The sequence below is a fragment of the Macaca mulatta genome, chromosome 7 (genome assembly GCF_049350105.2).
Source record: "Macaca mulatta isolate MMU2019108-1 chromosome 7, T2T-MMU8v2.0, whole genome shotgun sequence".
NCBI classification, from domain to species: Eukaryota; Metazoa; Chordata; class Mammalia; order Primates; family Cercopithecidae; genus Macaca; species Macaca mulatta.
The window spans coordinates 35,258,918-35,278,749 of NC_133412.1; the positions used below are offsets into that span (position 1 = coordinate 35,258,918).

Genomic DNA, 19,832 nt, shown 5'->3' on the forward strand with positions numbered 1-19,832 from the left:
TGATGCCGTTATCAACCGTGAGCTCCTGCCCTCCCTCTTTATTGGAGTTCTGGGTGGGCAAGGGCATCAGGTGGAGAGCAAAAGAGAGCAGGTATTCCATACGTCCTGGCTCGTGGCAGGGGAATCTGTGGGAAGGCTCAGGACGAGGGCCTGACAGTGCACGGGGCTGTCCCCGAGCATCGGCGAGGCTACATGGCTCACAGCTTAGAGCAGGGCCCTGCCATCACCCCTCCCAGCTAATGCACACCATCAACTTCTACTGCATGAAGACAGAGGTCAAAAGCCTCTAATGCACGGGGTCCACACACCACCCTCTACTTCTCAACCCTTTGCTGCCTATGCTCCTTCACTTCTCTCCCTTGTTTCTGGGGTGTTACCACCTGCAGAGCTTGCCTCCTATTTCTCTGACTACAGCCTCCATTTCTTTTGCTGGACTTTTTCTCCCTGGCCCTGGTTTTGATTTTATTTTCACCCTCTCTACATCTGCAGCCATCACTTTTATGTTCATGCGAGAATCTGGTCCACCTGAGCCAAGTCTGAATCTCCTACCTCCAACTGCCTGCTTGAGATTTCTATCTGAATGTCCCTTCATCACTCCACAATTTACATGTCAAAAGCCTGAAGTCAAGATCTCTCCCCAAAACTGCATTTCATGTTATAGCTTCTGTGGCAGTGGCATTACCATTTTCCTATTTGCCCTCGTTAATAAATTTTGTTCATTCTTTCATATTCATTCCTTAAGTTCCAGTGACTTCTCCACTGATTTGTTTCCTTCCTCTCCCTCCCCCATAGCATTATGGCATCCATAGTTTTATGGCAAACAAACTCTGTCATCAGTCTCTTTTCATCCACTTTGCTCCAGACCAGTATACTCCAACCACTGCTTCCATTACACTCCAACTCAAAGCCTACAAGTGTCTGTGTTTTCTATTACATTACTAGAGAACAGCTCTGGCTGACCTAAGACCCTCTAGTCCGACCAGTTGCCAGTATGCAGTGCCTGCTCTTGCCAGCCCATCTCTTCACTGTCATATTAAGTATGCTGAGCTTGGCCTCTCCTCTCTGCCTTTGTAGGTTATTCTTTTTATCAGAAATGTTTTCGCATGTCTATCTGACTCCAGATTCCTGCTATCTATACATGCAACAATGGCACCTTTCTAAAAGACTTTCAAATGATTACTTCATGTCCAGGCCTTTCTCATTTTCTTCCTCATGGCTCAATGGACAGGACATGAGGTGGAGTCTCAGGGAGTCCCGCATCTTGTATTTCAGAGTTCCATCTAGTGTCACAGGGGCTGCATTTTCCCATGCTCCATCTGTTTCTCTGAAAGGTAAGCTACTGGCAAACAGAGCAGTGAACCCCAGTCCACAGCAATGCTTCTCATCACCCAAGCGAGATCTGCTCTGGGGCTAAGACATTAGGTTTACCTTTTGTCTCACTTGATCGGAACTTGGGTGGAGATTCCAAAGGTTGGAGGGAAAGGTGGGGAGATGTGCGGTTCTAAAGGGTTGGAACCTCTCCTCAAAAGCTCAACTCTGAGAACACACTGAGAGAAAACAAGCTCAATCTTGGTAGTAGTACAGTCACCACTTACAGATTTCTTTTTACAGCTGCAAAAATACTTCATCAGGTTATCAGCCTTTGACTTCATTTCACTTTGGTAAATAAAAATAAAGCTACTGTGAAATGCCATCAGCAATGTGAGCTCGCGGTATGTAGTCCACATTTGTGAAAACAGACCCTACAGACTCCTCTGCATTTGTTTTCATGGAGACTATTCTAAAGGAAACTTGTTATTTCATACATTTCATACATGGTTATACTTACATGCCAGCCAAACTACACGTGCACACAGATTTTAAACAGTATTGGAAAATAAGGTTTTTGTTTACCTGAATACTGTTTACCTTAATGAATTGTGTAAAAATACCCTTGTGGGCTTCTGCTCAGTTACCCAAGAGAGTAACACAGATGAAAAACCCAGCAGCTGAGGGAAGGACCCAAACAGACTCAGTATATGACACAAAGACTTACAAACACAGCCAAACAATCCCAAGGAGTACACAATATAAATGCTTTATTGCTAGCATGGAGGTTTCTTTTTAAGTAAATTAAAAGAAATAAATCTTCATTTTCACATTTTATATTGCAGTCCAAAGGTAACTAGTTGGTTAGTGGCTATGTCCACTTGGACACATGCTACAGGAGGAGGGTGGCATTCACATGGAAGCACTCAGAAATATGGCATCTGTCAGGGCTCACGGCATCGGGCTGCTGAATGCACTGTCATTTGTAAATAACAGCAAGTGGAGACTTTAAAACATCATGGATAGATAAGAGTTATAAATAGAAAACTGGTATGGTTAGGAAGCAGAAAATCGTTAAATACAGAAGGCTATACATAGTTGCCCATATTCCACATACTCTAGGTTATGTTTGGTACTTTTAAATAAATGATCTGTATCTAGTTAGAGACTGGATTGGATTTGACAGCTGGAACGATAGAAGGAAAGGAAGCTAACTTCCCACATCAAACTGGTGGAGTCACTGGAAAGCAGAAGAGGAGTATGTGGTTGGGAAGAAAGGGAGGTGAGCCTGCTTTACTCCCCCCCCACACTGCAGGCCACGGCCTGCTCAGTGAGGTGCAAGAATGGTATGTGGATGAGCCCCTCGGTGTGACAGAGGAGCTCGGTGGAGCACAGCAGTCCTAGCACAATGGAACTCGGCAAATGGAAAAGGAAACTTCTAGGCTTGGCCAGATTTTCCAAGGTCACTGCCAATAGATGTAGGGCACATTGGTACAGTATGACAGACTAAAATCACACCTGCAGCACTGGAATAGCAGGTATTGGTGTAGAGGTTCAGAAAAAGCTACAGATTCCAACTACAGAAATAATTCATTTAATAGTAATTGTTGCCCAATATTAGAAACTGAATGATACCTGCAAGGCATCCAGCATTATCAAATTATTGGGCCTACTTGGATTGTTTTTTGGTTGGTTCTAAGAAAAACTTTGGAAAAGATCTTATCTAGCTATGAAAAACAATGCACCCCTTGCCTTATTCCAGAATAACTGAGAAGGAAGGAATCTAATACACGCACGCACACACACACACACACACACACACACACACACACAGAGACACCCCAAAACTGTGCAGCAAACTCAGAAGCTGTGAACTGCACATGATGACTTCCAATCTCTATTGTCCCAATCTTTTTTCATTCATGTTATTTATGCGTAAAAGAAAACCAGACTGGGTCAGGAATATCCCAGGTTCTTATTACATCTGTAGTGTACCAGCTCCTGGCATTTTCATTCTGGTCTGACTCTAGCTAAAACCATTTCATGTTTTGCTTTGAAGAAACGGATAACATGAAATGGTAATTTGGCTTTAAAACCTTGGAAAATTGTTCCCGGCCCAAACATCTGCCCCAAAACGAGCTCAGCTGAGATCTCCTTGGAAGAGAGCGGGGGTGCGTGAGTGAAGAGGGCCTGAAAGGAGGAAAATGAAGACAGTAGAAAGGTCACCTTTCCTTAAGAGGAAAGTTCTTTGTGACAAAGGCATGAAATAAGACAGCTCCCTTATTTCATCCTGTGCTCCAGAAAGACATACCGGAAGTATCTGCTAGCTCCTCCTCTTCCTTTTATCCCACTTTCCCCAATATTTGGTATGCTTAAGGTGGCCCCTTACAGAGTGCCAAAAAACTGTACCCGGCTGGTTTGCTTTAGTTGTGCAGTGACCTGCCTGGCCTACATGTTATCTTTTCAATCTTTAAATAAGGACCGTGGCTCAACTGTGTATTCCTGAGAGCTGGGCCCTACAGAGAAAGCAGAGAGGGAGAGACGTGCAGGCTGGGCTTCATCTTCCTTCTTGGCCTTCTTAGGAGTTCTTCTGGGGGATCTTTACTGTCACAGTCTTAACTTCTGAGTACTCCCGCAAGCCGAATTCTCCCCTGAAACACAGAAATGGGCTGGGTCAGATACCAGAAGTCCAGGGAGCTGCATGTGAGTGCGGCGGGAGTCCCGAGGAGGCGCAGTTTATCACCTGCGAACAGCAAGTCCTGGGGTGTTCATGTAAAAATTCCTCATGTATGGGCAGCCCAGCCTTCCTCTGAGGGTCAGAGGAACTGTCATCTCATGAGTAGTTTTTAAAGTTAAAATGTGATTTGTTTTCACAATACTGCACAGAAAGGCAGTGACTCTCAACTACTCAGAGACCTACTGTCAGCCTTGGCCAGAGGGCACACAAACGACCCCAGGCTGTGCTGAGAGGCTGAGTGCTGTGGGCAGCAGTGGGACCAGGCCCAGGTCTCTGAACGCCCTGGCCATGCTTCTCTCTATAAGGCAGCACTGGTTCAGTATTAGCTCTTTGGGACACTAGTGTGCTTTCCTCCCCCAAGAGGGAGGGTGGGAGCGGGTCACATGCCTAAGTGTTCCTGTCCCTCTGGGTGTTTACTACAATGCTCCTTCTCCACATTTCTTCTCTATTCTCTTGTTCTTTTCGCCTTGTTTAAATGCCTTTTTTTCCATTTCATTATATAAATCAAGCATGTTCTCCTAACTATTTTTCTTTAAAATAACAACTTTTTTTCTTCTATTCTTTTGAAAATCATTCTTCGGTGATGCTTTTCCCAACAGCCTCAGGAGGAGCTCCTCTTCAGTCCTCTCTGTTCACAGAGCCCCTCGTTTACACCTCAGCCACCACACTTAACACACTGGGAGGACGAAGGGCTTGAATATCTCTGTCTTCCCTGCTGAACTGTATCCTACTGATTTTTCTTTTTGCCTTCCACCAAACATAGGGTATAGCCTACAACAGCAGGCACAAAGAAGGTACCTGATGATGAAGGGAGGGAAGTGAAGAGGGAAGGAGGAAGGACAGGCTTCCTACTCCCCCTTCCCTAGTTCTACCCTGCTGTCATATCTTCATCATATCTTCTAGATCAAGAAAAAATAAAAGAACACTTAGGAGATATATTTGAATATGAAAGGATTAAATGATTAAGAAAGGCTGTCTTTTGAAAGTCAGTGTATGAGTTACTGTGGCTGGGCTTTACAAGAGAGACCTGCTGTAAGTGATTCATTTGGGTTCCTTTTAGGAGCCCCCATGGCCTACACAAGGCTCCAGTGGCTTTGCCAGCAGCTCCTCTGAGCACCATGGGCACCTGAGTTGACAGAGACAACAGAGGGCAGCCAAGGAGGGACTGGGGCAAGCAGGCTGTTCTCTTGTCGGTATAGTTCATTTTGCTTAGAGGAATGAGAGAAATCCACTGAAATTGCCCCACTCATTGCATGCTTCCCTCATTAACTCCATCCAGGCCCGGAGTCTCTTCATTACCAGCTCAGCTCTGGCACTCTCTGGTCATTTTCCTGTCCTTGGGCAATTCTGAATGTGTCTCTTCATCACGGACACCATGTGCATCCCATTTGAAGTGAATTTACTCCCTTGTTTCCTGGCTTTTGCACGCACTTGTTGGGGCAGGTCCCAAGCCACACTTCACTCCCATGTGACTCTCTAACTAGGTTGTGAGAAACGTAAGGAAGTCTACAGAGTCAGAAACCTCACGATTATGGTTGCTTTCAAGTGTGACTGTTGGATCCTACTGTTTGGGTGTGTGATGCAATGGGAAACCCTGCTGGAGCAGAGGTGCTCCTCTCTGGGTCCGGAGCAGCAATCCGTGCACAGGGGAAGTGGACTCAAATCTGCTATGAAAAGAACTGCCCTGGGCCCAGGACATGAAGGAAAGCCAGTAAGAGGTCTTAGTGGCACAACTGAGAAGGCATGGAGGAGACAAAGAGCACCGAACCTGGGGTCAGAGACAGGAGTGCCCACTCAGCTCTGCCATGAACCAGCTAAGAGATGCCAGCTGAGTCACTGCCATCTTCTTGGTGCACAGTCATCTCTCCAGTCAGTTCCTGAACCTCAGCATACATATCACCCAAAGAGCTTGCTTCAACTGTTGATTCTAGAATGCTACCCCTTCCCCACAAAGATTCAGTTTCAGAAGCTCTAGGGAGGGACTAGGAGACTGTGAGATAGATGGTCATTTGGGTCACACTTTGGGAAACAATGCTTAAAGGTCACTAAGCCCTGAAGTTTGGATTCTTAAGCAATTTCACCATTTTGTTCCAGAATTTCTGTCTCAAATTTATTTACTCTAGTTAAATTTTGTGGCACATACAGTTAACAGGGAAGAAGCCCACTGATGCACAAAAGATATGTGTATCACTATTGATGCAGCCCTATCTCTCTGCATGGTCACTTTCACAGCAGGAAGATACAGCAAGGCACAATCACATTTAGAAGCCTATACTCCTGCTCCTCAGCAGACTAGGTTCTAGTCCCTAAGAAAAATGAAACTTGGCACGCCTAGAGGCTTTAAGGTAACCTGTCAGTATTGGTAGCTCTTGGCCATCCATTTTAGGAATCACTCAGACTCGCTCATAAAACAAGTAAGAGTTTCTGTTTAGGGTATATATTTTCCTGCTGTTTAACTTGACTTGCAGCAGCACTTCTCAGAGTAACATCTCCAGACCACCTGCATCAGAGGAGCTTGCAGGTGGTGGGGACTAAGAGGGAGGGTGGGAGCAGGTCACCAGAAGGCAGGTTGCTTCCAAGGATGACTGTTTGGGTGTGTGATGCAATGGAAAACGCTGCTGGAATGGAGATGCTTCTCTGTGGGTCCTGGGCAGTGATCTATACTGGAGTCATTCTGGAAGATTGTTAAAAACGCAGGTCCTGGGTCCTATCGCAGATCACCTAACTCAGAATCTCTGAGAGTGGGTCCCTAGATATACATGCTTAACAAAACCATCACCCAGACTGGAGGTGACTTCTCTGTATGCATGCGTGCACATGCATGCACACACACACAAACTTGACAAGCCCTGATTTAGATTATCTAACAATGCTTCTCATTTTCAAAGCCAGTGTCTTGAGTTTTTAAAATGCTGAGGTTCACAGCATTCTTTCCATCTCCTCAGTTTGTGACATTTTATGGCTTGTGCTTTGCCACCCCTTATATCAGGGGAGTTTGATGAGGAAGTAAGTAAAAGGACAGGAGAAGTCAAACAGGTGGAATTCAGTGGGCAGGAGGACCTGAGAAAAGCTTGTCTCTGAGCCTGGGAATTAAGAGGGCAGCCCTCCCCACAGCTCTCTGTGGGGAGACCTCATGGGCTAGGTCAGCCCTCCCTGGAGTTTCCAGATGTTTCTGGAAGTGCCACTTCACGTCTCTGCTCCTCTTAGGGACAGACAGGGAGCTGTCAGGGACCAACGCTGCATGGAGTTTGCAGGCCATGAGATGAACAATTCTGTCTAGATGGAGGGTTAAGTGGAGTTTCTGAGGCTATATCAAATGAGGTGGAAGAGTTGGGGACCAAGAAAGCATTTTCTGTCACTCTGTGTCATTTAAGAAAGAGAAAACATGTTTTGGGGGAAGGTAGAGACCAAAACCCAAACCAAACAAAACAGAAAACCATGCAATCTAGACAAGATGAAGTGGGTCTCATCAAAGAACAGCATTTCCTAATTATTTTTTAACTCCACTGGGAAGGTGCAATCACCACAGTGCCTGCAAGACAAGTAGAGAGAAATGGTTCTTCAGTCTCTTGGGCACTGTTATGTGAGGTTCAGATACAGCCAAACTGTCTCCTGGACCATCTTTCTGGGCAAGGAGAACATTTCTGATGGGAACAGACTAGACTCAGCTAATGTCACAAGCCTGCCCATGATGAGGGACCACGGCTTAACCTGGGATTAGGCTCCATCAACCAGCGATCATTTATTGAAAGTATAGTTTATGCTCATGATTCACCCTGTTAATGATCTGTAACAAAACAGTCAATGCAAGCAGCATTCCCAGAGCCAGTGACTACCCCCAGCATTTCAGAGACTGGGAGAGCACAGACATAGAGGAAGGAAATGAAATAAGAAGCGGAATGCATCTTGAAAAGTGGAAGCAGACAGTTAAGGTCAAAAGCAAATGAAGAGATACCTGGAGTACAAGAAGACTCTGTAAAAGCTGAAGGAATACTAAGAACTGAACAAATCCGATCCAGACTGTCTATAGGTTCTAGTTGTAAAGTCAGTGAGGGGTACTGGAGGCCAGAAGAAAAGGTTCAAGTGAGAACAGCTTCTCCCTGGCGTTAACAGATACAGAACAGAAGTCGGTGACACCAGCTGAGATTTAGGGAAACTTCTGCCAAAGTTACAGGTTAAGAAAAAGAGGGATCACCTATATAACACGAATCTGCTTGATGAATAATGTTATGAGTGCAGCTAACATTTTCTGAAGGCTTGCCAGACATTCTGTTGGATGTTTGCATACTTAACCCTTACACTCAATCCTCACAGCAACCCTGAGGTAGGTACTATAATTATTCCCATCTTATAGATGAGGTAACTGAGGCTTAGATTAAGGAATTTGTCCAAGCTTGTACAGGTAGTAATATAGGCAGGATTCAAATCCGAGCAGTGTGATTCTAGAAACTGCTCTAATCTCCAAGCTATACCTACTTTATAGTTCAGTGCTTGGGAGCTTGAGATTACCAGTGAAACTATCTGCAGTATGTAAATCCTCCGCTCTCGTCTTGTTGGTTCACTGCATTTCTCCCACCAACACCACAGTTGTTTTTCCCACAATACCTTTATTCACTCTCCCCCGCTGCTACCCTGCTTTGCCCACCAACCTTGAAAATACATTCCCCCTTCTCTATCCAAGCATTCCTCTTCTTGAAAGGCTGATTCAAACCCCTGTAGCAGATCACATCTAAAGGTTTCCCAGATTTCTCCAGCTCACAATGATCTTCCCTACCCCTAAGCTCCTCCATTGCTTTTCAGTCTTCTCTGCGATTCTTCTGATTCTTTCAATGTTATTAGTTTTATTTACCCCAAAACATATTAAATGCCTTAAGGGCCTGCATCTTCCTCCACAGACCAAGTGCAGTGCTTTGTACATAGTTTATGCTCAATACTTGTTAATTGTGAACTAGGCATTTGCTCAAAAGAATATGCATTCAGTAATGGCTGAGGGAATGGGCATGAAACACGTTTCCTCTGTGAATCACAGGATTTGGAAAATATAGATCAGTTTCTTTCAAAAGGAGGGAAAGTGGGGTTTTTTCCTGGATGTTACTTCCAGGAAAAAAATGTCACTTCCTTTGTGAAGTCTTCTCTGACCTCACCAGTCAAAAATTTTTCTCTGTACTGACAAAACGTTTAACATACTTCTATCATAGCCTTTATTACAGGGAATTAATAGTACAGTAATTTTTTTGTTCTCACTTTGGGAAAGGGAATTGTGTTTTATTCATCTCTGCAACATGTAGTAGTACTTAGCTTTTAGTACCATGTGCTCAACGAAATGTTTGTTGAATGAATGGGTCAGTGTAAGACATTTAAACTATTTTTAAAGTACTGCTCTGTGCTGATATTTGCAATCTATTTCTCTGCAGGCATCAGCAACTTTGAGACTTACATTTCTCTCCCATTTCCAGACATCTTGAATCCCCCAAAGGGGCTCTGGGCATTTAAGGCATTGTAACAATTGATCCTGAAAGAAGAAAACATAGTACTGTGAGTTCATGTAAAGTCTGACCACACAGAAATAATCTGAGTGGCACGGCATTTCTTTTACAAGTTTGATTTTTAAATTCCTTTCCTCCAGAGGAAAAGTTTGTAATTTAAAATCTACTTTGATTTCTGGATCTAAGCAGTACAGAGTGTACACCTTTTCTGGTGAAGTTTGATTGCTTTTGGTATTCCCCATCCTTCCAAGAAGATACTTGTTTATTTCCCCCTGGTCCCTATACCACCAGTGGAATTTGTTACAAGACTGACTCTGATCTTACCAAACAGTCCCAGCTTGCATTGCAGAAGATACTGTGAGGGCCTTGTTGATGTCATTAGTAAAGACGGCTGCTACGAGTCCGAAGTCTGAGTTATTGGCTCTTTCGATAACTTCATCCATCGTCTTAAATCTCAAAATTTCCTGAACAGGGCCAAAGATCTGCAAAAAGATAGTATGACTCAACATGGGTGCTCTGTCATTCTTTTACCTGCTTTCCACATTTCAATGCACGTTTACTCTGCCTTGATTACTTAAATAACATTTAAGTTTAGCAGTATAAAACTGTAAAATCTCCCAACCTTTCCTAGGATAAGATTATGCAAGAAGAGTCTAACATTAGTGTTTGTTTAACATCCCCAAATTCCCCAACCTCTCCGGCATCGCTTGATTCCACTCTGTATACTAGGGGTGTCTTCTTTAGGTACAGAAGAGAAAGTGGCATCCTCCACGATGTTGCAAACACTGCTCCAGAACTGAATGCTCTGGACTGTGGGCTGACTTGCTCCTGGTCCTTCTCTTGCACAGATTTGAAGATGCTTCAGTGTATTCTCTCTCCTGGTTAACATCCTAGTGACTCATATTTAGGAGAACTGAACTGGTGCCAGTGTGTTGTTGAGGTCAATGGTAGGATATTCTGATTGTTCCGTTGGCTAATAATCATCACAAGCACACAGCATGTCACCTGGCCTCCACCTAGCTTGCTTGTCTTTTGGTTTACTTTTCTTCTTGAAACTGGAATTTTCATAGCCATGTTCATTACTATTGCAAAATAAATATATGTAAAATATAAAGAGCTAAAACTCTAATATCATCCACTAGAAATGCTCTAGAAACGATCCCAAGAAAGATGCGGCTTTTGTAAGAACAGCATATTTGATACCTCCTCCTTGGCAATCCGCATATCATCAGTGACATTTGAAAACACCGTGGGCTCAATGAAAAACCCCTTTCGGCCCAGTCCTTTGCCTCCACATTCCAGTTTGGCGCCCTCAGCCACACCACTCTGGATGAGTTCCAAGATCTTGTTGTACTGTTTCTTATCAATCTGTGGGAGACATGATTTTTTCAAAGTTTACACCCAGTCAAATCTAAAACTGCTGTTACTTATCAATTTTTGACCTACAAAAAATTGGCAATTTTGTATGGTTAATCCTAATATATCAATGATTCCAATAAATGTACTGCTCTGATGATATTGCCTAATCAGAAGTACCAGCTGAACATTTAGAAAAATGTTTCAAAATGATGGAGACACTGGCTAATTTACTATTCATTGTTCATATGAGGGAAAACTGACCTTTATAATGGAGTAAGTTAGCAAGTTGTATTGATAGTAAAAAAGAGGCAAAAATTAGCACACAGCCTCTTTAGATAGTGCTACACACTCAATCTTATTGTGGTTTGTTTTTAAAGGAATTCCTATTACATTTTTAGAGGAACTTTAGAGAAAAATATTAACAGTCAAGAGTGAAGGACTAGTTTCCTAGTCCAAAAAAAATAAGGTCAGGCTTCCCCCCAAAAACTGACAGAGGTAAATAATACAAAAACCTACATTCACCCAAGTTTGAATGGCTCAGCCAGAACATCAGTCTTCTCTTGAATAGTCCCTAAACTGAGGAGATGTTGTCCCTTAACAGGAAAACCCATGCTTTAGTGACCCATATAGGAGCTGGTCCAAGTTCCTTCTAAAAAGTCTCAGAACCTGTCTACAGATTAAGACCAGAATTCCCTTTAGAAATATGCCTTGATGATTACGGTGAACCTGCAGAGGTGAAAAGTGTAGTCTGGCTGCTCAGGAGAGACTTTGTGGCCCTCCCCACCCCACTGCAGTACACGAGGCATTCAGGTTAAGAAATAACCATACAGCAAAAGGGAAGTGAGCCAGCCCTTCATTTCCTACACATTCACAAGCTACAAGTGATATGTCCAGACTGGTTCAGGCTGCTGGACAGACTCCTTGGCAGCTCATAAAAGGATAGATGGCTCTAGGAAAGAAAGATAGCTACCCACCTTGACTGTGGCATCTGTAGGGATGTCCTAAAGTTCAGTGATTGGAAGGACTGGGACTGGGTTCTAGTGTCGAGACCCATCTTGTCATAACTCAGGGCTTTCTTTAGAACTGAGAGACTCCAGCTTAGTCCCAAAGGTCAGAATATTCTTAAAGTAACAGTAATGCCATAGTTTTTCAGAGATACAACTTAGAAAGGGAAAGAGAAGCCTAAGAAATAAGCAATCCCTCTCTGGCTACATTTCCAGCCATGAAGACATGGTGGGGAATAAAGGAGGCAGCTGAAAAGAAAGATGTTGCTTTGCTGGGTCCTACTAGAGTGCACACAGTTCTGTGCCAGCCAAGAATTAAGTAAACCAAGGGAATGGTTATGATTTTTCTACCTGGGGACCCTGCTCAGTGGTGGGGTCAAAGGGACTCCCCACTATGCGCCTCTTGGCCCGCTCCACGCTTCTTCTCACAAACTCCTCATAGATGGACTCCTCCACGAAGATGCGAGAGCCTGCAGTGCAGCACTGGCCTTGATTGAAGAACACACCCTGGTGGGCCTGCTCCACAGCATAGTCCACTACAAGAGGAAACAGCCATGTTGCCACTGCTTGTCTTTGGAGCCACCTCCCTCCCCTCTCCAAAGCCCCAGGTATAGTGTGCTCACTGCAGGACATAACCATGAATAGTACTGGATTGGGAATGCAACTTAGTTCCAGTTCTAACTACACCCTGACATGCTATGTGAACTTGAACGACTTCACTTCTTTGGGTCTCTTTCTTATTCTGCAAACAGAGGGACTGAACCTCACGTATAACAGGAGTCTCAATCCCCAATACACCACAGGGCTAGGCAGACAAGGTAAAGGTATGAGGCTACCAGGTGGTAATGGAGCAAGTAATGGAGCGGCTAAGAAAGTAAGTCACTACATTTAATCATTGCTATGCATAAATACGAGCCCCAGGTTGTCAGATCTTCTCAATTTTCACAGAAATCAATATTTTAATGTGCAGTTTTTGTTTTGAACATAGCGTAATGTTTAGACAGGTAAACATGTCTATATTTTGTATTTGGCCAATTTATAACTCCTAATGTACAGGGCCTTGTAGCGGTATGTTTGGTATTTGGGGGATTAAACCATAACACCAATGGGTCTTCTCTGAAGACACTAAATTGCCTCTAGATTGACATGGACTTGTGTAAAATCGCATGATAACTCTTCCATATTCATCCCTTCTATCTTACACTTCAAAATAGCTTAATCTGACATCTATTAGTTGCTAAATGACTGACTGACTGAATAAATGAATCAGTCAATGTGAGGGTGATGGGGTTCCTACTCCTCAAGAGGAACAGGCATAAGGATTCTGATTTTCTTGACAACTAACATAGAGCTAAAGCTAAACTCTGCAAATTCCAAGCTGGGGTTGAAATTCAAGCAATCTGCTTTCGGTTTTCTGATCTCTCTGGTGGTGAAACTGGGAAAGCAGCTCTGCCTGGCAAAATGTGAAGGAAAAAAAAAATCACTGAATGAGATGTTGGGATTTCCTTACCTGGAGAGCTTTTCAAAACAGAAAGGTCACACCTGTGCAGAATGGCCTAGGTGGCATCCTTCCGAGAGACATGGGGTTTCTCAGTTACTGCTCTAAGCCTCGGGAAGGTCCTACTGGCAAGGTGGAATCATCCCAGCTTTAGGACTACACATACCAAACTGACCCACGTGTGCTGTCATCCTGACTGAAAGTCATGGGAGTAGCAGAAAGGGGTTGGAATTGAGTAAACAGAAAAGGGGCTGTGGGTTTGGAAAATGCTGGCAGAGCTGATGAAGTTGGATTTATTTATAATGGTCTACCAGCCACCAGGCACAGTTGAAAAGTTACAGATTTATTGTATCTATGCAGAGACTGTCCTTCAGGTGCTCAGCAGCTGAGACCGTTGCTGTTTAACCATATGCCACTGACCAAGCCTTCATCTCATCTCCCGTTCTACAACATCACAGATTCAAAATGGCTCATTAGTGTCTAGAAAACAAATGGTTCAGTCGTCAACTGAAAAGTGCTTTTTCCCCATTATCAAACTATTTTCTCTTTAGAGATCTTCTTAATTGCCCTTAGCTTCAAAGATCTTTTGCTAGTGTCCTGTAAAAAGTGGAGATACAAAAGAGAGTACCAAAGGGTGTGTGCTGGTTCATGTATGGGACGTGTCATTGACTTACAATCAGCATCAGCAAAAATAATATTAGGACTTTTGCCTCCAAGTTCCAGAGTTACTCTCTTCAAATTACTTCTTCCAGCTGCTTCTTGGATAAGCTTTCCAACCTGAAAGAAGGGAAATGGAGACAGGTTTTGCACACCCTGCAGCTGAGACAGTCACTGGTCAATGCCAGCTCAGGGTAACATTGGGATGCAACAGTAACAAATGCTAAAAGGCAAACCAACCCATCTCTTGTCATCAACTTGGGTGTACAAGACATAAGTTAGTGGGGTACAGTTTAATGTCCATGCTGGAGTGAACTGGAAGATAGCTTTAGTTTCGTGATGGAAGGAGTAAGGAAAAGGGAGTTAAATCTGGAATCTTCATCACTGAAAGATTTCTCTAAAGACAACTGGCAAGCAAAATGTAACCGGAGATTTCCATCACTGTATTGTGGCCTTTAGCTTTGGACTCCGGCTCCAGAAAAATGTCAACTGGTGCCACTTTAAAGATATCATGAGGGTAAAACAAATTGTTCATGTATCTCTCAAAATGCCAGGCATGATTTTTATTACATGCTCCAAAGAGACTATCCATATTATACCTCTGCCTCTGCCTAGCGCTACAGTAAAAGGATACCAGACAGTTGAGAATCTGTCTCTTTTTGTGCAATCTTGTAAATGCCGTTTATCTTGAATCCAACAAAACAAGAGGCTGAGTTAGGAGAAAGCACTTGCCAATGAATACACTCACATTGGCAATGCAAATGAAAGTCTCACTATGGAAACAAAGATCCACTACTTAGAGCCCCTGCTCAAGGCACAACTCTACCTCAGTGATGGGGAGTGCTGTCACCTCCTTTGGGTCCACCTCAGCTGAAAAGGGCCCCCTTGCCCAAGGAGATGCCCTCTTCCAAGTGGCCCATATCCACCTACTGGTGGTGGCAGGATTTGTATAAAGGTCCTACCCTTTCAGCCTAGCACAGGACTGGGCTCTGAGGGGCCGTATATACTCCATGATGACCCACGTGACTGGCAGAGGCTGTGTCAGGCCTGTGTTGCAGTTCCACTTCCCCATGGCCACTCTCCTTCAGCAGGGATCCCTAGTAAAATCCTGCAAGCTAAAGTACAACTCCGTGAATGCTCCCTGGGAATCTAACCTGCAACAGGGTCCGACTCTACTGGAGAGCATACGCCACTTTACGGAAAAAGGAGAGCAGAGCCACCATATAGCCCATAGAGGCAATTTGGTCTTGTTGAGATGAAAAATTGCTACTTGTTCCTGAAATTTACCTGAAAATTAAATATTTTAAAAGCCTGGGGAAGAGAAACGCTACATTTACTTTCAATTCCTGCAGTCCCTTGTTGAGATCCTCCAGTGGGACTAATGACTCTGCGGACAGCAGAGAACCCTGGGTAGGAGAAAAGGCTCTGGAGCCAGGCTGCCCGGATTTCTGTTGGTTTGTTTGTTTTTAACCAGTTCTATCACTTAATAACTGTTTGAGCCTCGGAAATTTATTTACTATCTCTGAGCCTTGGATCCTCCTCTGTAGGGGGGGGAAAATATACTATGTACTTTATAATTCTATTTTGAGGATTAAGTGGTATACCATATATGGCACTTAGAACCCAGCCTGGCACACAGTAAGTGTGCAGACATGCTAACCATGAGCAAGTGTGAGAAGCCAGGGCCTCCCCTTTTCTTCCATGTTCAATGGAGAGAAATGGGGGTGATGTTAAGGAGATGGCTGGACCTTCCAAAGCAGGTCTCCCCTAGATCTCCCAAACTGCCTATGCTGTTAACTCCTTCAGAAAAACACTGGGGAAACTCCAACTTCCCCTCAGTCTCCAATGTCACTCATTAGCTGTAACTCTGCCTCCTTGTATAAAAGATTTTGAAAATGTATCCCCATCCTGAGAAAAGGGAAAAAGTGATGTCTCTGAAAGAGGCAGAACTAGAGTTTCTTGATTTGCTGAAAACATTACTTATCAAGGTGTTGGAAAATGCTAACATCTGGCCCTGAAGTTTGATGGGTGAGCAGTGGCCAACCTGCCAGATTGCCTTTCCCTTGCCAGTTTGTGTCTCTTCTACTTCCAGGCAAAGGCCTCAGGAAGACCTGGGCTCAGTAAAGTCCCCGTTCTCACACAGAGATGCTCCTCTGAGAAGAAAATAGGCAGACACAAAGGGAAGGAGAATCTGGCCCTCTGTTCTGGGAATGGTGAAAATTATGACTGGTGAGAGGGGGAACTCACAGTGAAGGGCAGTTGGGGAAACAGCAATCCTCTGACTTAATGCCAGCACTCAGGGAGGGGTGTTCCCTGAGGATGCTGTTGTCTGTGACTGTCTGCTCTTCTGAGAATGTCAGTGTGCTTGCTCGCTCCGCTCTGGGGAATCCAAATTAACTGATGTGGACTCATTTTAAACTCCAGGAAGATAAACAGGTAACTGCTTTCTCAGCAAGACAATTACTGGAATTCACAAACATATTATTCATTGAATTTAATATTTATTGAGTAGTCTATGTTAGATATTTACAAGCAATACGTCACTTAAGCCTCTCAAAAACCCTACAAAGGAGGTTTTATCTCATTTTAGAGATGAGCAAACTTGAGTTAGAAGTTAGTGAATGTCACCAGGCTCCCCAGCTGGTTCATGACAGAACCTGTTGGACTATCTGCAGGCTGACGCCAGGGACCAGGCTTGAGATTACTCCCTCTCCTTCCCTTCCTTCCTCCCAGCATTCTGTCATTTTTCTGTTCTCTTTTCTATATTTACTGAGCACTAATGTGTGCCACATACCATCAAAATCTTATCCCTGCACTCAAAGCTGATTTCAAAGTAGGTAGGAATATGACTTCTTGAAGACACAAATAATGTTCATAAATCATCAGTTACAAAACAGAACATAGATTCTGCCTTCAGGTTTACATTCAAGAAACAACCAAAAGCAAGGAAAAATCATGAGTTTTACACATAGTAAGATGCCGAATAAATATTTGGGGTTGGCAGACACTGCTGGCCCAGCAGGCATTACATTTCTGTCAGCCCTACTCCCTGATATTCATCAGACCATTCTAGAGGTTATTTTTTGCCACTAGAAATGTCGGCCAGTGATTATATTCATGGCTACAGTAACTATATAAAAGTAAAAGTTTCACTCCGTCTATGATCATCAGAGAATACTACCTAAGAATAATTTTCCCTGCATCAATGCTTTACCAGCCTTTCCTCAGAAACCAAATTTGTGCTAAATACCACAAGGCAAATCTCAGATGAATAATACCTTTCCCCTTCATCTTTGGAAGAAAGTCGAGTTGCAGTTCAAGACAGAATGGGAGGTGTTAGGCTATGGGGGAAACACTTCCATCCGGAGTGGCCTCAGGACAGGACAGGACACTCCTAAACAACCCTGGCTTTCACCAATGCCCCTCATTCAAAACATATTCATAGTTCTCCTATGTGCCAGGTGCACTGTTGGGCATACTCCCTTACCAATAAGGAATGCACAGCTAAAAGGACTCCCATGTAAACCTAGTAGGTGTTCAATAAACGTGGCTTTGCAGTTCACTAGGGAAAAAATCTGGGTCTCATTTAATATTAGATCTGAACAGATTAAGTTATAGTTCCTCAGTACTTTGTTATAACCCAAAGGTTTCCAAAGTCAAAGTCTGTGGCATTAGAAAGTCTAAGAACGAACGAATTACACATAAAACAAAGGCCTAGGATTGACCAATCTTCTAAAATGGAAAAGTTTTACTTTGGTTCCTGAGGGATACTGCCCCTCCCGACATGACCAGAAGGTGGGAGTGCCTGGCAAGATAAAGGAGGCTGCAGGGGTGCACAGGTCTTCCAAGTGGTTAAAAGGCAAGTTGATAGAGATGTACCTGATGATACGGGCAATTTGTAAAATAGGTAAACATACAGTTTGAGAAATAAAATCCTGTATATGATGTAATATGGATTAAATAGGATAAAGGCACATAAAGCCACAGAGATCAAAGTTTTAGTTCGCTGTCATCTTTTCTTCCAAGCAGAAAAGATTTTACAATGCACTCGTGTGATACCTTCTGCCCCATTGCTGACAACCTGGCTAATTATAACCATATTTAGGCTTATATATTTATAAGCCCATATTGAGTCTTATACCTCCTGCCCCAGTTGACCCACAGGAGTCAGAAGACCTGGTACTACAAACTCTAGCTTCTAATGAATCTTCAATTCGGGAAAGCCACTTCTCCTCCTCCTGGGTCTCAGTTTCTTCATCTGTAGAATGAAGGCACAGGCCAAGCAACAAATCTCTCCCTTAGTACTCCAGTTAATTGAAGGAGTTAAAAAAGACAGATAGGACTCCTGGGGACTCTGCTCATTCTGAGAGTCTGTCCACCATTCTTGTGTTCTTCTTGCCTTGTGAAGCAGAAGTAGCTTGTTACAAGTAGAACGCCACAGCCGCACTGAATGACAGAAAAACCTCATCTTTTTTGTTTCCCTGCACAGAGCTCGTTATGAAAGAGTAAGTGATAGTGTTCCTATCATGCAGTTTCTTAACTTTGCACTCCCTGCAGAGCCTCTCAGCTCTGGGTACCCCAAACATGTAAGGGCAGTGAACTGGGGGCTCCTCCGCACATAATGAAACTGGGCTAATTCTCAGCAGGAATGTTGGCACAGTTCAACTCTGACTCCCATCCTCGTTTGAATAGGCCTCAAGATTGATACCAGGAGTATCCCTGGAAGAGCCACAGTGTACTGGAATCATGTTCACAGCAATGCGGCAATGTAGGGGAAAGCAATTTGGGGCTTTGCAAGAAAAATAATTTGTTATACAGGACAAAAAGGAACACAAAAGGCTTTTCATGCCCTCTTTATTCAGGGCAGTTGCTCCCTGAACAGTTTCTAAAGTTGGGTAAAATGTTTCTTTTTATTAATTACTCATATTAGGGTGAGTTCCTTGTCAGAGCTATTTTATTACACATATCAAGGTAGATTTCTTCTCAGAGATATACCTTTTTAAAAATAGAAAAATAAATTTCTACTAGAGATCCCAGTAAACTAGTCAAAGATGCCTGCTTTTTGTAATATCTCTTCATAAATCCCAAATAGATCTCCTCTCTGCTTCTTCCATGTTCTCCTTTCTTAATTCTCATTGCTATGCTTCCTGGTTCCAACTGTGTTGGGAACAGAAATGCCAAAAATATGGGGAATGGGTATTTGTCTTTCTGAAGTACCCAGAAATAACAGGCCAAATTAATCTGTCCAGATTTCTACCAGAAACAAACAAGACCAAGGCACTGAAGCAGTTCCTTTATGTGGTAACAGCAGTTTAAACCTTTATCTGTGGAATTCAGATTATGAAGGCCAATATAACCACTATGTTTCCAGCCTTCTTTCCCACCATTCCCAGCACCACACGCCCACGACTCTAACCACACAAAACCACTTGCCCTTCCTGGAACATGCCTGTGTGCCTTGGTATAAGCTGCTCCATCTACCTGCAAAGCCTTTTCACGCCTTGCTTACTTGATGATAAACTCATTTTACAGAGATACATCTTTCACCTCCTCTGAGAAGGTGGCTTTCCTCCCCTCCCCTCCCTGCAGGGTTTGGTGTTCCTTCTCTGATCTCACAGCGCTATGTACATAACTCTCACATTGTGCTTAATAGCTGTCTCCCCCACTACAATGACTGACTTTTTAAAAAATATGTGTATGTACACACAGAAGATTTTCTTTTAAGACAGGGTCTCGCTCTCTTGCCAAGGCTGAACTGTAGTTAGTCTGATTATGGCTCACTG

The 19,832-nt window shown here is 43.5% G+C and overlaps 1 protein-coding gene across 3 annotated transcripts in view; it reads right to left on the bottom strand.

Annotated features, from left to right (window-relative positions):
- Positions 1-2,061: 2,061 nt before the first annotated feature.
- Positions 2,062-19,832, bottom strand: part of ALDH1A2 (aldehyde dehydrogenase 1 family member A2) — a 116,421-nt gene continuing 98,650 nt past the window's right edge. For 2 of the 3 annotated variants that reach the window (XM_077939483.1, XM_015142335.3), the window contains 6 exons: positions 14,067-14,169; positions 12,246-12,430; positions 10,735-10,899; positions 9,856-10,013; positions 9,483-9,557; positions 2,062-3,959 (listed from right to left, as the gene is read on the bottom strand). In XM_077939483.1, the coding sequence (XP_077795609.1) occupies positions 3,887-3,959; positions 9,483-9,557; positions 9,856-10,013; positions 10,735-10,899; positions 12,246-12,430; positions 14,067-14,169 (759 nt within the window). In that variant the 3' untranslated portion in view covers positions 2,062-3,886. The remainder of the gene's footprint in view (positions 3,960-9,482; positions 9,558-9,855; positions 10,014-10,734; positions 10,900-12,245; positions 12,431-14,066; positions 14,170-19,832) is intronic. The other variant, XM_077939482.1, reaches the window with a different exon arrangement.